At 37.4% G+C, this 19,312-nt stretch overlaps 1 protein-coding gene across 13 annotated transcripts in view; it reads left to right on the top strand.

Annotated features, from left to right (window-relative positions):
- The window catches only part of stxbp5l (syntaxin binding protein 5L), a 177,626-nt gene that overhangs the window by 101,096 nt on the left and 57,218 nt on the right, over positions 1-19,312 (top strand). For all 13 annotated transcript variants that reach the window (XM_073855180.1, XM_073855179.1, XM_073855181.1 and 10 more), the window contains exons 6-7: positions 14,616-14,679; positions 15,906-15,989. In XM_073855180.1, the coding sequence (XP_073711281.1) occupies positions 14,616-14,679; positions 15,906-15,989 (148 nt within the window). The remainder of the gene's footprint in view (positions 1-14,615; positions 14,680-15,905; positions 15,990-19,312) is intronic.

Genomic DNA, 19,312 nt, shown 5'->3' with positions numbered 1-19,312 from the left:
ACGCACGACTATAAATCGCCCTTAACCGACATCCTTGCTGGGTTGCGTATGTGTGGGGCGGGTCTTTTAAAAGGTCCACATTCTATTGGGGTAGGGGCGTGTTTGTTTAGGTGATTTCAAATATCAACATTGGCTTTCAAACATCGTGCACTCCGACTTTAAGTTTGCAGGCAAATATTTCAATACTATTTTATCTTTATACTTGAAGTTGATATTGTTTATATATCTGTCTATAATAGACAGGTATCCACACTGTATTCATTCATTCAGCCCTTTACTAACAATTATAAATGAATGCAAATTTCTAAATGTTTGAGAAAAAGCAGAACAATTATGACAAAGCATTTTTTATATGTGAACCAGTCTGTAATAACCATACTACAGTTTCAAATATCAAATTCTGAGATAATGAGCATCAAAGTCTGATTTTAGCCATTCATTTCATTATGATTTCAATCTTTGACATGACCCTATTCAATCAATATTAAAGATATGAACAAAATGATTTTTGATAAGACAAGCACATTTATTTTGTTGGCAGCCAGCAATCATTTGTGTGTAGCCTATTTAAAACAACGCAAGAATTACGCTAACGTTAGCGGTTTTCATATCGTAAGTAAGTGCTGAGGGGTTAGTTGTAACACAGCGTTAAAATTAACCCCACTGGGTCAAAATATTTTCAAGCCCACCAAAATAGTTGCTAACAGCTGCAGACATATTTCAGAACAATGCTTTGTTTTAGTCAACAAGACACTGATTAACATGACAAAGCATTGGATTTGGTATCTTCCACACCCAACTTAGAAACCGAAAAAACATGAAAAAATTTACTTGCATGCCACCAAAACACTCGTTCCTCAATAACTCTCTGGAAAAAACATTATACTTTCCAATAATTTGTAGGAGATCGTCTTTTGGCAGCGTGAAAACCTTGTGCAACAATGTAAACAGTCCGTGTTACAACTAACCCCAGGTTAGTTTTTGCCCTGCGCACCCCTACAGTTTAATATTACACAAAAATTTTATATAAATATTTATTTTAATAACACAAATGCTATTATATTTACAATTGATAAAACCAAATAGTGTGTTCATGACATTTGAACATCTTATCTTATCTTAAAACAGAAAGTAAACAGGTTTTCCTCACGGAAGGTCTGCATTCGTTAAAAATGAGCAAATAAAATATTTTAAATCAATATTTAATGTTCCTTACCTTACTTATGAGGTAAATAGCCGTGTAATAAGATAACGTACAGGCGGCTTGTTGTTATCACAAAGTCCTCCGCTTCGTGTCGGGTCCTGATCACACTGTCAGGGCTTATTTCTGTGATAAACAGGCTGCTGCCTATATTATCCCTTACTTGTTGGATGTATTAAAGAATAATCACATACATGCACATGTAACATAATTGAAAAGTTTATGGTGTGCCTGACTGATTCATAGATTGCGCATTTGATTCATTAGTTAATTGATTCCCAATAAAAATGTATTGCACAGTGCACATACAGTAGCTCCAGAAATGAGTTGCAACCATACAACCACACATTATCCTCCCCAAAACAAAAAATCCCCTGCAGTACCCTTAAGCTTTTCAAATCAAGCTCGCCAAATTGCAACCAACCAATTTCCTGTTCTTCGCCATAATATTCAAACCTATTATCCTGAATGAGATTGCTGCATCCATTGCCACGGCAACCATCTCAACCACTGAAAGCACTTCAGCGACTCTTATCACAGCCTTTGAAGTTGGACTCAAACAGACAGAACGCTCACAGCCAGCCAGGCCAGTGTTTGCATGCACCTCACGTTTGCTGTCAAACGATGTGTTAACAATAAATGAGTGTTTTCGGATTTGACGAGCGAACGGAACGCAAACAGCATGCAGCTCGGCTCAAGAAGGTGGCTCTGATCTGCCGATGCGTACGCTGTTTGTGTGTTTTTGCTAGAGGCCGTTGCGATCACACAGGTAGGCAGGGATGATAAGGGTGAGGGAGAAGGGTGTCTTCCTGATAAGCAGAGACCTCCTGTTCTCAATTTATTTGCCTGTCATTGTTCTGTGTAAACACACACACACATCCACATACGTCCTGGGCTGTTTTACTGTCATCCTATGGCCAGCTTACGAACACACACAGGACCCAAAAAGGTTTTATGTGGTAAATGTCTGTCTGTTTGCTTAGAAAGCTAGACAGGTAGAGAATAATAGGATAGATGGAAATGAGATTAAAACAACTGGCTATTAAGCCATGTTCACACCTAGTATTCTTACCTGTCTTGTTGATCGAATCGTAAGTGGTAATGCGAGACACATTCCTGTTTACACCTGTTGTTTTAATGCATCTCGTGTGACCACTTGTGGACTTCATCGGTAGGAGTCAATACATCAGTGTGCAACTGCATGTTAATGAAGCACAAAAGACAGACAAGTCTGCAAATCTGCTTGTATTTATCTCTCAAAAAATGTAACCTTCCAATAGAATGCTCATAGTTTTCTATACCAAGAAAGTGACAAGATGAAAACCACTATTTTCTGTTACAAACTTTCACATATTTAGATTATAATAACATTAAAATGTCAAATTCCTAATTTGATTTTCAAAGATTCCTTATAAAAACTGATCCGCAAAATGCAGTAAATCCATGACAAGTTTTTTCTTCAAAATGCTATAAATCTACTGAATCAATATATAAATGTGCATTCATCTTTGCCATGTTATATTCATCTAGTTGACTAGTGGTATACACTGATAAAAAACATTAATGGCATAAATCAAAACACTTACTTTGTCATATTAATAACACTGTCATTGCTGCTGTGATCCTTGGGACGTCGTCGCTGAACTTTTTTGACAGCGATCAGCTGTAAATGTTTTGGTCCTGCTTGATTTTCGTTGATTTCGAGTAAAATAATGGAAAGTTTTCATAAGATCCCCTGTGGTCAATGTGTTAGCACGACAGAAGCTTGAGTCGTGTAAGAACAAAGCCGGCATTTTTCCGTCGCCTAATTGGCTTACGTTCTTTCCCGCCACAGAAAACCACCACAGGTTTATCAATGCCATCAAAAGTATTATTTTGTTTATGTTTGTTTGTTGATCATGAAGTACAAAGTAGATGAGGAAAACTAGGATTCTGTGTGTATTTAACCCGACACCATTGTTGTTTATAATGCGTGGAACGGTGCGCTGTGATTTGTTAAGCGGATTTATTGCGTTCTGCAGAAAAGGAGGACTGGCGTTTATCGCGTTTTGGGAAATAAGGGAGAAAAGATGACAGAATAACATGCTGGAAATTAGATTTTGCATAAAATTTAAAATTTACTTTTTAATACTGACCTACAATACTGATTTTTGGTGGTAACTAATAAAAAAAAGGTGTTTATCGCGTTTTGGAACCAAACTCTTCATATGCTTTTCCAAATTTTTAGATCAAACTATTGTTTTCTTTAATTGCAATACATAAAACTATGTCCCTTTTTGTAATTCAGTAGTTGATCGACGGGACAGTAGGGGCTTCTTCACTGTCAAACTAAAAAAAATAATACTAAATTTATAAATATATAACACCATCTGTAAAATCCAGGCTAAAGTATCATAATCTAATAATAGGATTAGGAGTATCAAAGTTTAAATTGACTTGTTCATTTCACTTTAATTTCAATCTTTGAGATTCACTCAGTCAATATTTAAGATATTAAGAATGTATTTTCCCAGAATAATTTTCCCATTATCTGGGATGATGTAATGTAGAAAGCAGTAAAAAAAGAACTAAGAAATGATTTTAGCTGGGCTCCCACAGGCAGGTTCACTTTATATTTTTATTAGGGATGCACCAATAATCGGTATTGGTCAATAAAAGCAATTTTCACACTATCGTCTATCGGCCAATCGTTTAAAAACACTCAACAGTCCTGGGCCAATATATCCCGTCAATCAAAAGTAAACAGGAACATGCATGATTTTAAGCTCTGTGTGTATTGAAAATGTAAAGAAACATCACTAGTATACTGTTCAATATCACTGGTCATTATATGCAGGGGTGCACATAACTTTTTGTCCTGGTTCTCAAATGAGCACCTGGAGATGTTGCTTGGTACTCACACCACTATTTGAGCAATAGCATAAATAAATAAAATAGAATAAACATACAAATGAAATAAACAGTAATGTTCATGTTTTTAAGTTGGTCTGTAGTTTTCAGCTACAGAAACTGAATAAAGTAATAAGATATTACTGCATAGTTTTTACTGTGTAAATTGGATTAATCCTTATTAAAGTTACAAATGTCATTCAGTCAAGACAGGGAAATTATGATTTTCTTTTGTTTGTGGTTTGACTAACATTAAAAAACAGCATCAGGTTTATACTCTAAAAATGCTTGGGTGCACTGTCACTTTAAATGCACGGATCCAATATATTGTTACACATGCATTTTATTTCTCAACTGCTTATATTTATTTAATGTGTTAAAGACATAATCAGGGCATTTTGAAATAATATTGTTTTAAAATGTCCGCTCAAGTGCAAGAAAACAAACTCAGTTGGCATTTGCGCGGTGTCTTTACTATTTGCTTGTACTAGCAAGCTGTCTGAAGCCTTGAGGTGCGGATTGCGTTTTAGGTGTGCGGTGCGCGCAAACAAAACTTCTCAAACAATGGTTGAGTAAAGTATTAAATTGTTCAATCGGGCCAGTGACTGTTGCATCACTGCTAACACCACACATTAATAATGATGCATGGAGAAATCCATTATGTTGCAGTAAATTAGGTAAATTCCAGCAACGTTGGTACGCAAAAGCACCTTTTAGAGCAGTGTCACATTTTTTATTTTAATTGCGCATTCATACCTGCGTACCAGTTATGTGCATCCCTGATTATGTGAAAGAATAACATTCAGAAAATGTAATCTTCATAATTTAGTTAATACAGGTTTATATAACCACCAAAGTATCAGCATCGACAGATATCAGTCTGAATAATAAATATTAGTGGGAAAATATAAAATCTTTGCATCTATAATAATTATACATTTACACTTCAATATAATTAAGGCATACACATTTTTTTGACTGGTTTGATTGATCCAGTCTCAACGGTTTGCACCCTGCTTGCACATGTAGTGCTATCTATTGTAAATGAATTTGTTGAGACTGCAATAAATATACAAAAAATAGAATAAATTAACTATAAAAAGTAACTGTACAAAATTGAATGGTGTGTGGTGTTCTCAACATACTGTAAAAATCAACAGAGAAGACACCGTCAGTCTGTTAGAGGGCGATAACTGGCCTCATATGGAGGCAGAGACAAAGTTTCAGTGTTTCTGATGAGGAGAGAATCAGCAGTGCTGGACGTTCAATCAGACTGAAATTAGATTTGAAGCCCAGCGAGACAGAGACTCGTTTAGATATGACATATCTTTCCTATATCCTTTCTGCCTTTGTTTCTCAGTAATACAATCACTCTTTTTCATCATTTGTTGATCCAGTCACTGGTCAAAACAGTGCCCACAGGTCAACCCTCTCTCTCTCTCTCTCTCTCTCTCTCTCTCTCTCTCTCTCTCTCTCTCTCTCTCTCTCTCTCTCACTCACTCACTCACTCACTCTCTCACTCACTTTCTGGAAATGAAGCTTAGCTGAAATACAGTATGCAATAGAAAATTGGAAAGCGGGACTGATTGCGTCTCTTTTTTTCATAACTTTATTGAAATGACTATTGTACTACACCTAATATTGTAAAATATAGGAAAATTCATTTTCTATTTCCAAATCTCTAGTGTGCATTATATTGTAGTTTGCGTTAAGATTTTACTTTTATTAAAGCTAGACTTTTATTTTCAAGAGTGTTATAAAGGTTTACTGAGATAAAGTGAGCAGTATTTTGCAAAATCATGCTTTCAGCATTTTAAACAGTTCTGTTAAAAGTCCTATCTTTAGATGTAAAGTTGATCTAGTGCTTTAATATTTGCCAGTCTTTAGTTCCAGACAGCACCTGCAGAGATGGCCATTTAGAAATTTTCTTTTGTATGAAAACTGATCAATGGCAGTCTGGGTGAGGAACTCAGTGGTACTCTGAGTTTCAGGTCATAAGGAATTTACCAACACAAAGATAGTCGGAAGAGGGTCGCACACCGGATGAGAAAAGGCGCACTGCTGTGCCGCGTCTAGGACAACTCTGAGGTATCGTACACCAGACGTTAGCAGCCAATGTTAATCGCCAACAATTTGGGACAAATATGATGTTATTTAATGTTAAACTATGTGAGTGGCGCACTGTGGCGCGACAGGTATTTGAGCAGCGTCCAGAGTGGAAATCTTAAAAACGCTCTACCATCGCGTTCTCGTCTAAAGGGTAAAAACGCAAAAGTCTGCTCACAGTGGCTCTCGTCGCATACGCGTTTACGTCACAGGCATGCACCAGTTCAGGAAAATAACAACAAACATGTCGCATTATGTCCATACATCAGACCTTCAAGTTGCCATAGCAGCTCTAATAAATTTATAAGAGTCTTTCCAGCAGTTGTATGAAATATTCACAGCTAGTAATACTGATCAGAGAATGTGCATTAATTACCTCTATCAAATTGTTGATGCGCCAATTCGTCAGAGGCAAATCAGACGGCTTTGGATGTGGGAGAACAAGGAAGAAGGTTGTACGCAGGCGGGTGGACTTGGTGTTTTTGTGTGTCAGTGCTTCACATTGCCAATTAGCCGCCTGGAGTGCATACTACATCGAATATCACACACTTTTGCGTCACCATATGCACGCAGATTCCCCCCCAAAATTCTTGTATAAGCGCGGAATAAAAAGTGATAATGCAACGCCACTTTTGTGTTTTCTCTTCAGATCCTTTCTGTGTAAACGTAGCCTAAGTCTATATGTCAAGAGATGACTGTGGCAGAAAGTCCAGGTACAAAATAGTTCTTATGTCGGAGCCAGTGGTGTAGTGGGCAGCGCTCCAACATGTGGTGCTTTCGCACTTTCTGTGACCCGAGTTCGATCCCCGCTCGTGGTCATTTACCCGATCCACTACCCTTGTTTCCTCCCTGTACTTTCCTGTCCTCTCCTAAACTCACTGATAAATAAAGACAAAAGCTGGCCAAAAAATATAACAAAAAAAAAGTTGTTATCATGGACAGGTCATGGTCTAGTGGAGCTGAAGGTCGATTATGACAACTGGTGTGGATCGAATCAGTTCATATGAGAAACAAACGGGAATTCAGGATGAAGGTGAAGAACTGCTGGAGTGTGCAAGATGTTTGAAGACATGTGTTTTTTGTATCTGTTATACGCTTCACCTCATTTGATACTGCAGTGAGAAAAGTAACCCTGATGCATTTAAAGGGTTTACTTCAACCAGAAACATCATACTCTTCAAAAATGAAAGTGGATGTGTGTATTTTCTCCAAAGAGCCATACGATAATTAATGAAGTATCACAGCATCATTTTTGCTTTTGACATGAAAGTAGAACTTCAAAAGATTACCAGACTTTGGTTTGCCTTCAGCCTACAACAGCTTAATCTTTTAGGGAAAAACATTCCTAGTTTTAATTGACATGCCTTAAAGTGCTGAGATTATATCATACTTCTTTAACTATTTAGGGCCAGATTTACTAACAGCTTGCACGAGCGCAAACCATCATTTTGTCATTAAATAACGACTGACGAGATTTACTAAAGACGCGCAATGAATCATTAGCGCTAAAAAAGGTGTGGTCTAGTTATTTTTGCGACTGACCTTATTGCATATGCATTTCTATGAGTTTTCATTTCAAACGCATGGGAGATTATTTAAATGATTCTCACAATGCAATTGACTAATGTTTGCGAGTGTGTTATGATTTGTATTTGCGTCATTATTTAACGCCGAAATAAAGCATGTCTTAAATTACTTAGCGATTGAAATGGCTGCAATTATTGCTAAAATAAGAGGCATCACAGAGAGCAGAGAAAGCGTGATACATAGCAGAAGATTTTTTTAACACAGTTTATTTGAAATGCCAGAGGAACATATTATTCAAAAATATTATTTGCCAAACCATCTTATTTTTTATTTGCTGAAGGAAATAGAAGAGGAGTCACTTAGGAGAAGTCACACAATAGCAGGTGTTTCAAAACTATTGCTGCATCCGAAACGCCTACTTCATACCATATAGTACGCGAAAAGTAGTAGGCGAGGCGAGTAGTCTGTCCGAATACAGAGTATTCGAAAAACAGTATGCGAAAAGTACCCGGATGACCTACTACTTCCGGTTAGATTTTGCAGTGTGCATATGATGGACACTTCACTATCCCATGATGCCCCGGGAGAGGAGTTATCCAACGAAGAAGAAGAGGCATGCGGCTATTTTCGCGCTGAAATGACATGATGTGATGTCACGTGATGTAGCAAAATGGCGGATGTAGTACGTCCGAATCTCATTCATACTACCAGGATTCATACTATACAGTACCTACTGTTTTAACGCCAAGTAAGTAGGTACTTCATCTAATTCAGTACCTACTATACAGTATGCGGTTTCGGACGCAGCCTATGACTTTGTTAGCTGGGATTTCACCCTTGAATTGTCCTTGGTGCTGAACTCAAGCTCATCAGGCGTTAGTAGATCACCGGCACCTGCAGGAGCAGCAGCTCTGCTTATTTGGGACCCTGAAATAATATGCACTGTTCTCAGTATTGCCAGTACTGTATGCCAGGACGTAATCATCCTGTGATACAATTAGTAACACAGTATTTACAGCTAAAATATTAGCCAGAACTGAATGCACACTGGGTTGTGCATCTTCCCTCCTTTAACTTTTTTGCCCATAGCAACTGTATTCCTTGCAACCTCAGCACCACCGATAGAAGAATGATGAGTTGACAAATGTTAGATCAGCATCCTGCAGGGGATATATAGCATACTGAACTCATCTGTTCCTCATGGGCAAGTTCACAGAGAAAGAGACGAAGTGAACTAGATGTACAGGGTTTGTTGTATTGTGTTAGATTTAAGTTTAAACCAAATGTGATCTGTGTGTGAAAACCCAGCTAAAATCTGTTTTTTTGTGATTTAGTGTTTTCATAAAACCATCCAACATAATGTAAAGATCATTGTCTGTATATATAACCTTGATATCTTTTATATTGACTGAGTAAGGCCTTGTCAGATTAAAATCAACTTGAAACAATAATTGAAATTAAACATTGGTGCTCCAAATCTCATAATCGAATCATGAGACTTTAGCCTGAATTTCACAGACAGGGTCACGAATGAGAACAACTTAAAGGTGAATGTGAGCCATGCTATTTGAAAGAATACTCAGGTTAAATGAAATCTAAGCTCATTGCTATGCTGTTTATTACTATAGACAATAATGTCGACTCTCAGTCGACAAAGAACAAATGTGTGTACAGTAATGCATTTACAATGTATTGGGGCATAGGTACAATACTACAAGTAAATGTTTAAAAAAACGAATCTGTTACTCTGTGACGCAATGGATCCATAAATCATTGTTTACACAAGCAAACTCTACTCATGGGAATTGCACTGAATATGCATAATCGGTTCATTCACCTAGAAAAGCAGACAATAAAACAAATGTGCATCTTTTTTTAATAATGACTGCAAGTGCATCTGCAAAAATACAAACTATACATATCTGCTTATAAACCTTGTGCTATACATAGACTTCAACTTTAATTATTCTTTGTTTTATCAACTGAGAGACAAATTTAAAGGGATGCTAACCTAGATGTTTTCAGCAATATAATAATAGTTTCTGGTATCCCCAAAATGTGTATGTAAAGTTTCAGCTCAAAATACACCACAGATCTTTCATTATACAGTGTTGAACATGGCCATTTGTGGCTGAAATGAAAAACGCGCTGTTTTTGTGTGTGTCTCTTTAAATGCAAAGAAAGCCCCCTTCCCATATGCAAAGTAGGAAGTAGAGTGCTTGCACATGTGCTTTGTACTACATCATCACGTGTCTCTGTGACCATAAGGCGAAGTCTGTGAGTGGTCATGGCTAGGGCGTAATCAATGTGACATCACATTAGGTATGTTTACACGCAATCAAATAATTAGTTTGTAATTGTATTGATGGCTCAATCATATTGTAAAGCCTTCATTGAAACACCTTAATCAATGCGATTGAGGTAGAGGTCTTCACGGGTCAAAAACTTTCACGTGTGCCTCAGACACGGGTCGGGTATAATAATAGCGGCATCGGGTCTCGGGTAAATTAAAAGGAATGTGTTTTTTTTAATGGATCCGAAGACCCGAACTCTCTTGCGTGTATGCGTCAATGTCCTTTTCAAACCTCTCCGTTTGACAAAAGCGCTTGCGACATTGTGTGGCTGGCGGTAGGTTAATTTTTGTTGAGACAGACATGTCAGTCAATTTTAAATGTACATTTTTGCGGTTACCTTGGTGTCGTCATCAGATAACAAGGTAAAACTAATGGAGCAGCTCGCCAAATTGTTTGGGAGACCAATTTGGGTTAAAAAAAGTTGCCACTGGTTCGAGTCGATCTGGGGTCGGGTCTTTCTTTAAAAAAAAAAAGATTTATGCACGTCGGGTTCGAGTTTAAAGTGATTCGGGTCATTTCGGGTCGGGTACATTTCTTTGGACCCGAGAAGACCTCTAGATTGAGGATGATCGGATGCAAATTTGGATCGTATTAAAGAGGGTGGTGTACTCCGATCTGTGATCCGATCCGCAGGAGAAAAGTACTCATGTAAACGCATGAATCATAGTTTTTCTCAATAGACTTTACGCCCAGCTGCACTACTTCCTGAACTTCAGCCAGCTCCTTGTTTCCTGTCTGCCATTATTAGACAAACTGATTAATCCAGCTGTGTCTGATTATTGTTGTTGTGACTACTGAGGTCAGGCACACTTGGATTAATCAGTTTGTCCAATAATGGCAGACGGGAAATCAAGGAGCTGCCTGAAGTTTAGGAAATAGTGCAGATGGGCATAAAGCCTATTGGCTTCAAAAATACATTGTGCACATGCGCAGAACATTTGTGCTCAAGTTCACATCTTATAATTACCTCTTATATCACATGACTCTCATCACAGAAACACGCAATAGCAAGGCAAGAGCAACCCACATTATTAAGGTATGTTACCGTTAATGGAGTCACGCGCTGTACACGTGATGTACATTCTGCAGCGTTTATGTGTACTTTAAAATATTAGTCTACTTAAAGCAATAAAATAGCGTTTTGCTTTTTGAAAAGTATGTTTTCATTACCTAAATCTAAATATTCTGAAGAACAACTTTCTCCAACTCAGTTTTGACTTTTATCAAGAGATAAAGCATGAACTCGATGAGCTTTGCTTTTTTCGAGTTCAGATTTGGGGTACTGTTTAAACTGTTTCCACCAGTTTTTGTAAACAAGTTTTTTTTTCTGCGGGTTAAAGATAAAATGATTTTGTTGATTAGTTATTGATATTTGGGCTGTGGAGCGTCATTGGGATGCTATTGGGATGCTTTTGGGCTAGTTTTGAATGTCCATTGGGATGGTTTTAATATGTGAATCTGGTAACCTGTGCGCCTGCGCAGACGTTCGGTTTGAATTCTATATAATGTACATGTAAACGAACATTTTAATCAGATTGCAATGTTTAGGGTGCATGTAAACTGTATCGTCGTAACCTTCAATCTTATTAAATACAGTCGGATTTGCAAAAATTTTGTGCATGTAAACATAGCCATTGATAGAGGATCCCCAACAGCCTGTTTTGTGTGACTGTTGAGGTTTAAAGAAGATTACACAAAGAATAGATGGATTTGTATAATAATAAAATGTTTCTGCACACACACCGGTGACTCATTTTCTGCTAGAAACACATTTAAAGTGCATTTTCTAGGTAAGGGGCGCTTTAAAGTAATTTGTGTGTGCCCATTGTATTTAACCTGAAATCTTTTCGAAAGAAATGCTGCAGATAGATTAATATTCAAATCACAACAACATTTTAGCCACATTCAAACACTGAATTACAGGCTTGTTAGTGGACACATGCCTGAAGGGGGTTCACTCATGATATCAATTGTTATTCTTTATATCCCTTTTTTTTTGTGCAGTGATTGATTTTTCTGTTGCTATGATCCCAAAGTTTAATAAAAATTAAGACTTTAGGCATGATGGGATGTTTGGGCTTTTTGTTTGCTTAGTCTCTTTGTATTGTCTGTTTCGGTAACATTTTCACTGGCACAAACAGATCTGTGTCTGTCAGTTGTGTGTATGTGTGCTTGCATTATTCGCCTTCTCTGTAACTTTACTATTTTTTGGTCCCTCTTGTACACGGCACATCCTCACAATAGCAAAAAAGTATTTTCACTGGAGACCGTCTGAGCACATTTCCCGACCTGTCACTCCCTGCCTTTGAAATAGTGCTGAAAAGAAGACCTTGAGTCGAATGCTGACAAGAACACTTCCAGAACTTTCTGCCATTCACAGACAGTGTGTGAATGACCTGGGTTACCTGTAGTCTAAAAAGTGACTGTCAGTTGAGGTGTTTCAGAGTAAAAATTTGCTTTTTATTCATGTACCTCCCACAGTCCAGTTTAACCAGGTGTTAAAACTGCACTGCACCATCACGCGCACATTCGCTTTTCTCTTTATAATTTAGGCTTATAGTTTCACTGTCAAAAATTAAGGTACAAAGCTGTCACTGGGGCAGTACCCTTTAAAAAAGGTCCTAATATATACTATTTAGGTACAAATACGTATCTTTGAACTGCCAATATGTACCTTTTAAGTACTAACATGCACTCTTTGGGTACAAAGGTGTACCTTTTTGAAAGGCTACTGTCCTAGTGACAACTTTTGTACCTTTATTTGTGAGAGTGTTGTGCCTTATTTGCTGTAAAGGAAGTAAATAAAGTTTGCCATAAAGAGATATTGGTGTATGTTTTGTAGCAGTAATTCATCAAAGATACCTAAAGTAATGTAAAAGGGCATTAAAACCAGGCACATACAGTTCAGTATCACCAACATCACAAAGATTTTAAAGAAATGATTCAGGTGCCTTGATCACAGTGGTGAAAGAACGCTGTATTGTCCCAGAAATATACACTCACCTAAAGGATTATTAGGAACACCATACTAATACTGTGTCTGACCCCTTTCGCTTTCAGAACTGCATGGCATTGATTCAACAAGGTGCTGAAAGCATTCTTTAGAAATGTTGGCCCATATTGATAGGATAGCATCTTGCAGTTGATGGAGATTTGTGGGATGCACATCCAGAGCACGAAGCTCCCGTTCCACCACATCCCAGAGATATTGGGTTGAGATCTGGTGACTGTGGGGGCCATTTTAGTACAGTGAACTCATTGTTATGTTCAAGAAACCATTTTGAAATGATTCGAGCTTTGTGACATGCTGGAAGTAGCCATCAGAGGATGGGTACATGGTGGTCATAAAGGGATGGACATGGTCAGAAACAATGCTCAGGTAGGACGTGGCATTTAAACGACACCCAATTGGCACTAAAGGGCCTAAAGTGTGCCAAGAAAACATCCCCCACACCATTACACCACCACCAGCAGCCTGCACAGTGGTAACAAGGCATGATGGATCCATGTTCTCATTCTGTTTAAGCCAAATTCTGACTATACCATCTGAATGTCTCAACAGAAATCGAGACTCATCAGACCAGCTCTTCTATCAGCTTAAATCAGTCAGCCCATTCTCCTCTGACCTCTAGCATCAAAAAGGCATTTTCGCCCACAGGACTGCCGCATACTGGATGTTTTTCCCACCATTCTTTGTAAACCCTAGAAATGGTTGTGCGTGAAAATCCCAGTAACTGAGCAGATTGTAAAATACTCAGACCGGCCCGTCTGGCACCAACAACCATTCCCCGCTCAAAATCGCTTAAATCACCTTTCTTTCCCATTCTGACATTCAGTTTGGAGTTCAGGAGATTGTCTTGACCAGGACCACACCCCTAAATGCATTGAAGCAACTGCCATGTGATTGGTTGATTAGATAATTGCATTAATGAGAAATTGAATAGGTGTTCCTAATAATCCTTTAGGTGAGTGTACGTCTAGCACTTAAAACTGGCCTACAAGATTGAAAGTTGCGCTGTGCAAATTGATACTTTATTTGCATAATTCCTGTTGTTAATTTGGTGCTAAAAACACAGGCAGCATGCTACATTATGTGGGCGCAGTATATTCTTAAGGGATTTCACCCCTGTGTTTTCAATTAATACATTTGTTGTTGTTCATTTTGTTCCATTTATTTATAGAATAACTTATACTATATATAACAAAACTATAAACGATATAAACACCCATTTATGATGATCTGTATTATAGACATTCGTTCTCAAAACAGCATGAAATTGAATCAACAGACTTTTTTCGTGTTTATTTTTTTTTAGTCAGACAAAATCTAATTTTTTAGACACATTTTTTTTAATGCAAGTCTTGACATCATAAATTTTTATCCACTGTACTGTACACTATTGTTGGCCTAAATGCTAGCCCCACAATGTATATGTTTTTAATAAGGTCTTTAAAACACATGCACATCTCACAGCCAAAACTTCCATGATAAATATTTTTCATTCATTTAAATCATCCATGTTTCTCTCTTTTCTCAGATCAACAAAAACACATCCAGGGCCTGTTGTTCATTTGAGTGACAGTCCAAAAGATGAAGGAAAGGTGAGGAGTGCTTTTCTTTACATTTTTCAAGTGTTTCAAACTCAAAACCTCAGAAAATTATACAGCAGTATGCAAGAAGGAATAAAAGTATAAGTGTCTGTGTAATGAGCTTGAGTTCATTTTAAAAGCAGTTTGAATGCGTTGGCACAGTGCTGATTCATTAACACTCATTTGGATACATGCACACGCACACATACACAGTATGTGACCTGATGTTCACCCTGGCAACTGCTGTTAACATCTAGCATCTTGTATCTCAAAAACATCTCTGGCAGATTGTGTACAAAGGACAGGTGGTTCGGGAAAAAAAAACAGGCTGCCGTGTACAGCATATAGTGTTTGAATACCCTGGTGATGATTGTCTCACACAGTATGGCAGGTGCATTATTGGAGTTAATAAGAGAAGACTTGGGGTCCAATAAGGTTTTGAAAGACAAAGGAAAAGAAAAATGTGCTGCAGTCTTATAAAAATTAGCTTTTTAAAGAGCACCTATTGTCCGATGCACGTTTTTAATTTTCCTTTGGTGTTTAAGTGTGTACATGTTAATGATATGCAAAAGGTACATACACCAAAGTAAACGATGATGCGAGTTATCGTCTCCAATGTAAATCTCTTTTCTTGGACTACAACAAACACACGGAGTTTACTTCCTGGGATTGGTGATGTAGACAAGGCCGACATTATCATAATTTCTCCCATAACTCCAGCCTGTAAGTTAACTCCTGTTAGCAACCGAATCTTTTAAACATGGTAAGAAGCGTCACGTTTCTGGCTGACGTCAGAGGTTTTCAGGCCAATCACAACGTACAGATTAGCTGGCCAATCAGGGACACAGAGCTTTTCTAATCTGTGCATTTCAGGAAGAGAGTGAAATCTGGAGCTACAAAAATTTATGGTATGTGGAAAATAATGTGTTTTTAACCATAAACCACGCGAAGACATTGTATTATACCAAATACACAAAATAACATTGTTTTTTAGCAATGAAATAGGTGCTCTTTAAAGATTAATGCTTTTGAACCAACTATTAGAAGAAGACTTGATTATTCATGAGATGATAATACAGTTTCATGTTTTGTTGGATGAATAAAATTTCTATGTACAGTTAAAGTTAAGGTTAGCATCCTGTGAGGTGTGCTCAGTTCAATTCAAAATCCAATTTGTCTCTGATCATTGTGAGAAAACCGACAACCTACCCTTATTTTTGTGTCTTTGTATCTTTCAGTTGCTGATAGGTTTTGAGAGCGGTACAATAGTAATGTGGGACCTGAGGTCTAAAAGAACCGAATTCAGAATATACTATGATGAGGTGAGTGTCCCATGTTTATTTGTTACCTAAATAACCTTACAGAGGTGTGTGTGTGTGTGTGTGTGTGTGTGTGTGTGTGTGTGTGTGTGTGTGTGTGTCAGTGGCGGCTCATGATTGCTCTCACGCTTGAGTGTCATGTATGTTGCTCTTGTTTTCAAAATATGTGTTTGTTGCGTCATGTGAACCATGTGCATCATGTGTTTTGTCAAATAAATGCCTGCTGCACACGCGTCAAAACCATTTATGATAAAAGAGAAGCTCACGTTCACAAAATACACGCCAGACACTCACTTAACAGTAAACTGATTATGCTTGAGATTATGTGAGTTTTTGGCAAAGTGTCTCTGTTATCAATTCAATAAATTGAAGAAATTGAATACACAAGCTTTCCTCTGATGCATTGTTTGTTAGGATAGTATTTTTTGGCTGAGATTTTGTGCAACATTTGAAAATCTGAAATCTTAGGGTGCCAAAAATATCAAAATATACATCATCTGAAATTGAATTAATTGATGAAATTAAACAAATAAGCTTTCCACTGATGTATTGTTTGTTAGGATTGTATTTTTGGCTGAGATTTTGGCCAACTATTTGAAAATCTGAGCGTGCAAAAAGATAAAAACTTTGCATTTAAATTTGTCCAAATAAAGTCCCACTCTATTCCCACAGGAATAAAGTTTTGATATAATTACGATAGGGAAATTTATAAAATATTTTCATGCAAAATGGTCTTTACATAATATTCTAATGTTTTTTTGTATAAAATCTGTAATTTGTGACTCATGCGATGTTTTGTTGGCTATTGCTACAAACATACCCGTGCGATTTAAAGGAAAACACCACAGTTTTTCAATATTTTACTATGTTCTTACCTTAACTTAGATGAATTAATACATACCTATCTTTTTTCAGTACGTGCACTTTTAATCTTTGTACAGCGCTTCTTGAATGTGCTAGCATTTAGCCTAGCCCTATTCATTCCTATGGCTCCAAACTAAATATGTATCTTGTGCCACCATACTTACTCGTGTAACTACTCATGTAACAGTCTTTAAATAGGGAAAACATGAAAGTGTTTGGCTTCTAAATTCATCCCTGTTTGGAGCCATAGGAATGAATGGGGCTAGGCTAAATGCTAACACATTCACAAGGTGCTGTAAAAAGATTAGAAGTGCACGCATTGAAAAAAGATAGGGATGTATTAATTCATCTAAGTTGAGGTAAGAACATAGTAAAATATTGAAAAACGGTGGTGTTTTCCTTTAAGACATATTTTTTACCTTGTTACATTCCAGCATTCGGCCACAAACAGGACAAGAACAAAAATAACTTTATAAATAAATAAATGACGTCTCTCCGGCTCGCAATTGTCGAGATAAATTGACTTTGGGTACAAAAAATTGGCCCCACTGCTTGTTTCCATTTTCCACTACTTTCCATTTTGTGGATGATTCACAACAACAATGAACAAATTTTTCCCCTTTAAGTTCTCTCCCTGTGAAATGTGGATGTGTTTAGCATAATCGCTGCTTGGCACATGACTATCTTCCTCTCTGAAAAGTAAAGTTCTTCGTGCAGCCCCGGCTGCCTGTTTTCATCCCTTTAAAGTGTATTTCAATCACACTGCCACTCCGCTAGCAACAGCCCCCCTTTTTCATTTCAACCCTTTACTGTGTGCTTCAATGCAACGACGGCACTCTCTGATCATCTGTCAGCGACGCCTGTGCATAGAGAGTCTGGGATACCATAGCTCTGCAGGCGTTTGTCAGGGTGGGTAAATGAAAATGTCTGGGGGCCTGCTAATTGCTATTTTAGATGCCCGTCTGAAATGCCCATGCTGGTGGGAAAAATATATTTTTAATAGAAGGATTTTGAATAAGGGAGTATAGCGGGAGAGACGAAGCTTTTGTGCTGTGGAAGGGAAGAAGACACGAGGAAATGAGTCGAAAGACAAGTCACATGTTTGTTAGAGGGGTGTCAGAAATTCTGTTGAAAGAAAGTGGAATAGATTGGTACAAAAGTCTCTCTCTTATTCATCTCAGACAGGTGTTACCACTAGGGCTCTCCTCTAGATTGGTCAATCAATTTGAAACAGAAAGACCATGCTTGTCTACCAGCTATAGACCAGCGCAGACCAACATTTTTGTTCATGTTTTTGGAGATGAAGAAATGTCATGCAATCTATCTGTGCTGCATGGACCTACTGATTAATGCATGCATTTTCACCAATATATTATAGATGCATGATTTATGATTAATTGTATTTAAGTCTGACTTTATCACTGTTATAGACATCTGACTTATTTTTGAGAACTACTGATATGCATCAGCCTTAACAACCCTTAACAATACACACAGCCACAAAGATCAAATCATTTTGAAGCCGATATCATTTCACGTATTATTTACTGTGGTACATTAGTTAGTAGATGAATGGAGATCTGGCTGCTTTAATCGTGGAGTAATTACTGGGATCGGGTTATTGACGTTTCTTTCAGATTGTGAGAGACTTTCACAGGCCAGAACTATTAGTCTTGTCTTCACCTTTCCTGATTTAACCATAGCAAAATAGAAGATGAACATGCACATATGCACTCTTTGTCTCTTTCTCTACAGTCTTGGCTTTGATTTCTCTTTTCAAGTCTGTTTCAAATGTACCAATTTTTATTTAATTTTAAAGGGGACATTTTACAAGACTTTTTTAAGATGTCAAATAAATCTTTGCTGTCTCCAGAGTATGTGTGTGAAGTTCTAGCTCAAAATACCATATAGATAATTTAGTATAACATGATAAAATTGCCACTTTGTAGGTGTGAGCAAAAATGTGCTGTTTTTGGGTGTGTCCGTTTATATGCAAATGAGCTGTTCTTTGCACTAAATTGCAGTGCCGTGCAATTGTGTACGGTAACGCCTATTTGTCCCCTTGGTGCCCCCCCCAAAGAAAATGTATGACATAAAACATTGTAAAACATAAAATTTTAAGTAACCAAAATTTATTAAAATATACAATGTAGTGCTGTTGGTTACTTGCCTTATTTTTCTGAGGTTTAATTACACATAATTCATGACAACTTAATGCATTTTATAAAATGTCATAAAACTGGGGCCCCCCTGGCACTATCTCAGGGCTGTTAGAGACAATTATTTCTCATAAGTGAGAATGCTGAAATGGTCAGAACTTTGGCCTATAGAATTTGAGTTTAGACTGCATCATTCACAACATTTTTTTCCTGTCCTCGCTTGACCTGGCTGAAGAAAAGTGTCTAACAGTGGACTAATAAGGCTTGTAATGAAATTACCAGGATATAAACCAATAACTTCTA

The sequence above is a fragment of the Misgurnus anguillicaudatus genome, chromosome 17 (assembly GCF_027580225.2).
Source record: "Misgurnus anguillicaudatus chromosome 17, ASM2758022v2, whole genome shotgun sequence".
NCBI lineage: Eukaryota > Metazoa > Chordata > Actinopteri > Cypriniformes > Cobitidae > Misgurnus > Misgurnus anguillicaudatus.
This window is presented reverse-complemented; position numbering and strand designations above follow the sequence as displayed.